Raw genomic sequence first — 7764 nt, forward strand, 5'->3', positions numbered from 1 at the left:
AAATAATCATTGGTTACAATTTTTCGGTATAAACAGGTGGTAAAAATCACTCCTCTCTCTCTCTCTCTCTCTCTCTCTCTCTGAGCATGGCTTGCTCTCTGAAGTAAAATAGAGCATTTGAGCCTGGTCAGATTTGAAACTTTACTTGAAAAAGGATCATAAGATTCAGTCACCAGCCTGCTTTTCAAATCATTTGGAAAAACAAAGAAACCGAAAAAAAGTTTGCTAAAAGATTAAGTGACAAAAGTTTCAAGTTATACACTGAAAATTATGCTGAGGCAGGTTTAGAAACTGCACACTCAGACTAAGGCATCCTAAAAGTTGCCGTCATGGTAACTGCCATCAGCCAATAGAATTTTGGGTAACCCATCATCTTTAAGCTGCGGCTTTTAAGAGAAGCTGAGGCTGAAAAGTAAAAACCTGAACGATGGTATAGAAAAGGCAAGTTTAGTTTAAACATTAATACAAAAGCAAAACACTGGCAATCTGAAATAACAACAGAAAATGTTGGAAATATTCAGCAGGTCAGGCAGCATCGGTGGAGAGAGAAACGGAGTTAATGTTTCAGGTCGATGAGCTTTGGTCAGAACTCATAATGTTTTAATATTATGGTAGACATCTTATTTTAAACCCGTAGTCAGCTAAGGAGCTAAAATGGCGCACAAAAAACATTTTCATGAAGTATTTTGAGTGGTTTTATTGGTTAACATTCTCCTTTTTTATTAATGGTAGGTTCTCCTGACCGGACAATAAGGATTCTCCTTGGAGCAGAGAAGGTGAAGGGAAGACTTAATATTGGCGTTTTGATAGAGTAGATGGGGAGAAACTGTTTCCAGTGGCAGGAGGGTTGGTAACCAGAGGACACAGATTTAAGATCATTGGCAAAAGAGCCAGCGGGGAGAGGAGGAGACACTATTTTACGCAGCGAGTTGTTGTGATCTGGAATGCGCTGCCTGAAAGGGCGGTGGAAGCAGATTCAATAGTAACTTTCAAAAGGGAATTGGAGAAATACTAGAAAAAGAAACATTTGCTGGGCTCTGTGGACAGAGCGGGGAGCGGAGTGAAACTAATTGGAGAGCTCTTTCAAAGAGCCGGCACAGGCACGATGGGCCGAATGACCTCCTTCTGTGCTGCGAGATTCTCTATTAGTTTTTACGTAAGTCCTTTGTAGTTTCTCATTGATAGTTTCCTGGCTGGTTTTGATTTGTAGTTTTTCTGCCTTCTCAGCCCTGATTTGCTGCTGTTTCAGTTTGAGTCACATCTACAAAGTGTGGCCCCAGAATCTGGCCCATGTAGTGCGACTGACAGAAACATGCACAGATAAATCATTTTTAATATGTGAGATATTATAGATATATAAATAAGACAGATGGATTTCGGATCATGATTCTCCTGTTCAGAATGATCCCGGGGCTAAAAAGGTTGAATTATGAGGACAGGTTGCATAGACTAGGCTTGTGTTCCCTCGAGTTTAGAAGATTAAGGGGTGGTCTAATCGAGGTGTTTAAGATGATTAAAGGGGTTGACAGGGTAGAGAGAGAGAAACTATGTCTTCTGGTGGGGGGGGGGGGGGGGGAGTCCAGAACAAGGGGGCAGAACCTTATAATTAGAGCCAGGCCGTTCAGGGTTGAAGCTGGGGGTCAATTGAAAATTTCAAAACTGAGATTGATAAGTTTTCTGTTAGACAAGGGTATTAGGGGTTACGGAACCAAGGCGGGTAAATGGAGTTACGATACAGATCAGCCATGATCCAACTGAATGGCAGAACTGGCCCGAGCGGCTGAATGGCCTCCTCCTGTTGCTATGTTCCAGTTCTTTCAGTAAGCTCTACAATTGGGGACTGTTATTTACTTTTGGATATACAGGAAACTTTGTGCTATCCGGCACCGACGGGACCGAGCTGTTGCCGTTCCCTCAAAACTGCCGGACACTCCAGCGTTAATGTTGAAGCATACGGAGCTTTTCATCTCCGTATCTGACAACAAACACTGTTGCTTAGCAACAGCTTCTAAACAGTCGGCCCGTACCTTGGAAGCGTCTCTGTAGCTTAGCAACAGCTTCAGAGAGACTTTGCAGAGCCTGACTGTTGGAAAAAAAAAGCCACGAGAAGAAAAAAAACCTAACAAAACGGCTCCTGATTTTTGCCAGTGGCTCGAGCTTGCCGGACACTTAGCCTCCGGATAAACCAAAGTTTCCTGTATTTACAACCACCAAACTGCTGTATAGATAAATGTGTACTGGTGCATTTTGGTAGGGAGAATAAAGAGGCCACATACTCCTTGGAAAATAAGTGTCTAAATGGGGTAGAGGAGCAAGGGGATCTAGGGTCCAGATAGACAAATCACTGAAAGTAGAAATGCACTAAAAGGTTAGTAAGACCATAAAAAAGGTAAACAAAACACTGGTACGATAGCAAAATACTGCAGATGTTGGAAATCCGAAATAACAACAGAAAATGCTGGAAAAACTCAGCAGGTCAGGCAACATCCGTGGAGAGAAATTTGAGTTGACGTTTCGGGTCGAACCCTTCTTCAAAACTGGAAAGAAAAGAAAATAGATCGAAGGCAGGGCTGCGATCGGACAAAAGAAGTGAAAGAAACAAAAGAGCTAGACGAGATGGTAATAGGCTGAGATTAGGTGCAAAGTGTACTGGCAGGGCAAGAGATAGCTGCCAGGTGTGAGAGAGAAACAAAAGGAAAGGGGGGGGGGGGGGAAAAGGAGTGGAAAAATTGCAAGAAAAAATGTGTAATAGGGGCCGAGGTTATGATCTGAAATTGTTGAACTCGATATTGAGTCCGGAAGGCTGCAGAGTGCCTAATCGGAAGATGAGGTGCTGTTCCTCGAGTTTACGTTGAGCTTCCGTGGAACAATACAAGAGGCCAAGGACGGTGAGGTCCGAGTGGGAATGGAGCGGTGAATTAAAATGACAGGCGACCAGAAGCTCGGGGTCACCCTTACGGACTGAACGGAGGTGTTCCGCAAAGCGGTCACCCAATCTACGTTTGGTTCATTTCTGGAGGAATAGAATTAAAAAGCAGAGAAGTTATGTTAAACTTGTACAGAACCTTGGTTAGACCGCACTGGGAGCAACGTGCACAGTTCTAGTCTCCATATTATAAAAAGGATAGAGAGGCACTGGAGAAGGTGCAAAAAACAAGATTTACAAGGATGATACCAGAACTGAGAGGCTATACTTATCAGAAAAAATTGAACAAACTAGGGCTCTTTTCTCTAGAAAAGAGAAGGCTGAGGGGTGACCTGATCAAGGTCTTTAAGATTATGAAAGGGTTTGATAGGGTAGACATAGAGAAGATGTTTCCACTTGCAGGAGACCAGAACTAGGGGCCATAAATATAAGATAGTCACTAATAAATCCAATAGGGAATTCAGGAGAAACTGCTTTACCCAGAGAGTGGTGAGAATGTGGAACTCGCTACCACAGGGAGTGGTTGAGGCGAATAGTATAAATGCATTTAAGGGGAAACTAGATAAACACGAGGGAGAAAGGAATAGAAGGATCTGCTGACAGGGTGAGATGATGAGGGGTGGGAGGAGGGTCGTGTGGAGCATAAATGCCAGCATAGTCCAGTTGGGCCAAATGGCCTGTTTCTGTGCTGTACACACGATGTAATTCGATGCTATTCAATTAGTCATATTTTGTCTTTTCCAGAGAAGTGAATATGACCCCCATTAGGTTTGCTTCTGGACAAGACCCTTCAGATTCTGAGCAACGAAAGAAGGAAAGACCGCAAGCTCTAGTAAAAGTAAATTAAATTTATTCAGTTGAGCAGTGCTGTACATGCCTAGTGTCTGCCACTCCCACATTACCCCTTTGTGTCTCTCATGCGGGTTCTCCATGTTGCTCGTGTATAGTGCCTACTACTAAGTGATTTAAGGAATAGCACTGGCGGATGGCTGTGTAGCCAACTGCATAGGTGCCGACGCAGGGAGCAGGAGTATGTAACTGCCTCCCTGGTGTTAATATTGGGGGTGCATTGAAATCCCCCCCCCCCCCCCCAATAAGAATGATTTCCACTGCCAAGCCTGGGCCGGTTTGTAGCCTTCCCAGCGTACAGTTCCTGGGGCTCTCTGGAAGCAGCACACTTACTGACGGTACAATCCATTGTCTAATTTAGTATTTGTCTTTTAATGCTGGGAAGGCGGGGAGGGGAGGGGAGTGGGATGTTAATCCATGTGAAGTTGGTCAGTCTAACAATGTAGAAAGGCATGCCAATAAGCAACGCGAGCGGAGGGTAAAATTTCCGGGCTTCAAAATTCAAAACGCAAATGCTTAACGCGCCCGTAATATATTCCTGCGCGTGCTACTTAAATAGGTTAATGCTTGTGAAGAAATGGCACACAAGAGTATCAGGCGGAGGCTTTAAGCGTTTGCTGGTGAACTTCACCGATCGGATGTTTTACCCTTCCCAAACCGCCAGATTCAAATAGACAAACCCCCAGCAGCATTATTCCGCGTATAATAAAAAACAATCTGAATTAATAAAGGGAACTGCAGAAGGGTGAGTCACTGGTGTGTTATCCTGCACCATTCTATCCTCTGCCTGCTCACTTGAGTCTCAATGGTTTGTTTCCCGCACCCACCCAAGTACCGATACTGCAGACGCTCCCCTCACCCGCCTGCTCCAGTTCTGCTGCACACCCTGTCCCTGCTGACCTGGCCGCGGAACAAGCCACCCAACAGGTACTTTTCTCACTGGGTCTCAAAACATTTTAAACTCCAATTTTAAATAAAAGCCCGTTTTGAAACACACCACACTGAGCAGAGCACGTGTTGGCTGCGACTGCAGCCGACTGCTGTACCAGCTGCTAACGGTCTGGCAGTGACAGACTCAGCATCAGGATTGGGGCAGGGAGATTGGGGGGGGGCAAAGCATCAAGACTCGGTGCTGATGCCCCAGTGTTTCTACACAAGTTAGCACCTAGAGCCAACTTTGTAGCTGCATAGAATACAGAAGTCCCGCTACCTGTATCTGCAACTAACCCTGATGGACCTGCATCAGTGCCAGAGGTCTCTGGTGCTGAGTCGCTCTGGACTCAAGACTTTCCGAGACAGCACCTGCACTCACCTGCGTGGGGTTTTTTGGTGGCACCAAACCCCCGCTAGAATGACTGCCAACTGGCCGAGCCTGTGCTACTCCACTAGTGGAGGCCATCCTCTCACGCTGACCAATAATCTGTGTGAGCATAGAGCACTGGGCTTCTATGAGACTTTGGAATCCCTCTGCCATGGTTGCCTGCAATCGCTCTCCAAGTGAGTTGAAGCCTGCCTTGACAGCTTCTTGCAGTTTTGACCCCAGAACGTCTATAGCAGCAGTGTGAGCATTCATAAGCGACGACCCGACTGTGTCTAAGGCCTGCGTAAGCGAGGTCTCCACTGCAGACGCCACAGGTGTTGCCACATGCTCAATGGCAGACTGTAGTGCACACAACCGTTGGTCCAACATAACCATACCATCTTCCACTGTTGTGTGTATGGAGGCAAGCGACTGTTCAACACTGAACTCATGTTCTAACAGCCTCCGCTTGAAAGCAGGCCCACTGAGATCTGTATCTGCATCTGCCTCAATTGGAGGGCCCAGCACGTGGGGCCTCCACCCTTCAAACGAGGACCTCTCATCATCTACCAATATTGGTCCCCCTTCCTCACTAATGTTCAGTGACTCACCCAGCTCCTCCTCATCCTCAACACTACCATCTCCTCCAGTGGGTGTATCTGTGCTGGTGCCTGCTTCATGTCGAGGGGGTGACATTTGGTACTTGGGTGTATGGTGCTGTTTGGCAGCTATGGTTGATGATCCGCTTGTTTCTCCTTGGTCTGCGAAGAGATACAGATGGCAAGGTATGAGTAGGGAGGCTCACATCCATCTCAGCTCTGCAGTTTCATTACAAACAGTCGGATGCACTTGTACACAATCAGTGCGTACGGATACGTTAGTTACCTTTTTGCAAAAATCATAAAATATTTTATTTATACACTCACCACTGAGTCTTGACAGGACACCAAGATCCACAGTATCAAGGCCTTCAAAGCTATCCTTGCCGAATAAAAGGATCATGTCATTCTCGAACTCTGTCAATGTTTTGATGTCTGGCCGGCCGCCACCCGATACCTGGCGTGATCTTCGGTTATAAGCGAGTTTTTCCTTTAAAGATAAAAGCAGCGGAGATTAGAACAGAGCGATTCGCACCATACAAATGCCTTCCTGCAGTTCCAACACACATTGTCCATCATGCCGTTTGCATAATGCTGCTGTATTCACTTTGAACACTTGGCACATTCTTGCTCACATTTCTGTGTTGTCAGTAAAGTCTTTGTGCATGTGTGCGCCTTTAATAAAAGTAACAGTCAAGCTTAGGTTTGTGCTGGAGTCTCCAGGAATTAAGGATTAATCTCCAGGACACTGCTGCGAGCAGGACAGGGAAAAAAATCACAGGGGTGTTAAAACGACAGGGTGTAGTTGAGGCGAATAGCATTTAAGGGGAAGCTGGATAAACACATGAGGGAGAAAGAAATAGAAGGCTATGCTGATAGGAGGAGATGAAGAGGGGTGAGAGGAGGTGGGTGTGGAGCATAAACACCGGCACGGACCAGTTGGGCCGAATGGCGTTTCCGTGCTGTAAAATGTATGTAATGTAAAATTGTGTGTACTTCTCATTTTTGTTAGTTGTAAAACATAGAAGATAGGAGCAGGAGTAGGCCGTTCGGCCCCTCGAGCCTGCTCCACCATTCAATGAGATCATGGCTGATCATCCAAATTCAGTAAATATTGGACACCATTCACAACTTTGATTGCTGTGATTATCTCTCTGCCGAGGTGTGATAAAGGGCAGTTAGAAAGATTACCTGTAATCATCTGGCAGTGTTCTCTGACTATATATGCTGTGCCTATATGCATCTCTTCACTTCACCTGATGAAGAAGCAGCGCTCCGAAAGCTTGTGATTTCAAATAAAGCTATTGGACTATAACCTGGTGCTGTGTGACTTCTCACAGTAAATATTGGGGAGGGTAAAAAAAAAAGAGGCTGTTTAACTGGGCGGGGCAGCTGGAGGACATGTGATGAAAGCTGGAGTAAATATGTCCAACCAGAGAGCTGCCTCCCCAACACTCGGACCTTGGAGCAGAGGCCAGAGACTGTGGCACCATGTGGGAGGCAGATGGAGGTTGAGACTGGAGGGCGAGCGGTGCGGGGCGCGAGGTGGAGGAGCCCCCCCGGTGAAGCCGCCGGTGCGGGGGGGTCTTACCTTGGTGCTCTTCTTCAGGTCGTGGACCTTCTTGCGCACCTCCTCCCAGGTGCGGCGGGTGCCCGACACGGCGTTGACCCTCTCCATGACGAAGAGCCAGGCCTGGCGGCGGCTCTGCATGGTGGGCGGCTGGCCGCCCTCGCCGAAGATGTCGCCCCGCCTCTCCATGACGGAGTCGATCAGCACGCGCAGGTCGCGGTCCTTGAAGCGGGCTTTGCGGATCCGCCGGTCGGGCACCTTGCGGAAGGGCGGCGCGCCGCTCCACAGCTGGTTCCTCATCCTCGCCCGCCCCTGCCAGGAGGTGGCAAGTCAACCAGCCCAGCACCACTTCTCAAGAGTTTCCGTCAGGAGAGGAAAAAAAATTTCGTTAACAGCCTCTCACATTTTCGTTCGGTAAGAGCAATGTCGGCAGCGGGCGGCTCGGCACACGGCGCGCCCGCCAACTACAGCTCCCGGCGGGCACAGCGGGCGCCGGCCAGCCCCCCCGCGCGCGGCGCCT

The 7764-nt window shown here is 47.5% G+C and overlaps 1 protein-coding gene across 1 annotated transcript; it reads right to left on the minus strand.

The window, feature by feature from the left end:
- Positions 1-3754: 3754 nt before the first annotated feature.
- Positions 3755-7743, minus strand: LOC147113265 (uncharacterized). The gene is made up of 3 exons (XM_085994154.1): positions 7266-7743; positions 6002-6164; positions 3755-5836 (listed from the first exon to the last, which is right to left on the minus strand). The coding sequence occupies exons 1-3, from the start codon at positions 7542-7544 to the stop codon at positions 4998-5000; spliced, it is 1281 nt and encodes a 426-aa protein (XP_085850280.1). The 5' UTR covers positions 7545-7743; the 3' UTR covers positions 3755-4997.
- Positions 7744-7764: the final 21 nt, after the last annotated feature.

This window comes from Somniosus microcephalus, chromosome 8 (assembly GCF_052327205.1).
Source record: "Somniosus microcephalus isolate GS21.2 chromosome 8, FLI_Smic_1.0, whole genome shotgun sequence".
Taxonomy (NCBI): Eukaryota; Metazoa; Chordata; class Chondrichthyes; order Squaliformes; family Somniosidae; genus Somniosus; species Somniosus microcephalus.

Coding starts and splice junctions, on each gene's coding strand:
- LOC147113265 (XM_085994154.1), bottom strand. CDS start 7,544: ATGAGGAACCAGCTGTGGAGCGGCGCGCCGCCCTTCCGCAAGGTGCCC. Junction 6,165..7,265: donor ACCTGAAGAAGAGCACCAAG/GTAAGACCCCCC, acceptor TTATCTTTAAAG/GAAAAACTCGCTTATAACCG. Junction 5,837..6,001: donor TGTCCTGTCAAGACTCAGTG/GTGAGTGTATAA, acceptor ATCTCTTCGCAG/ACCAAGGAGAAACAAGCGGA.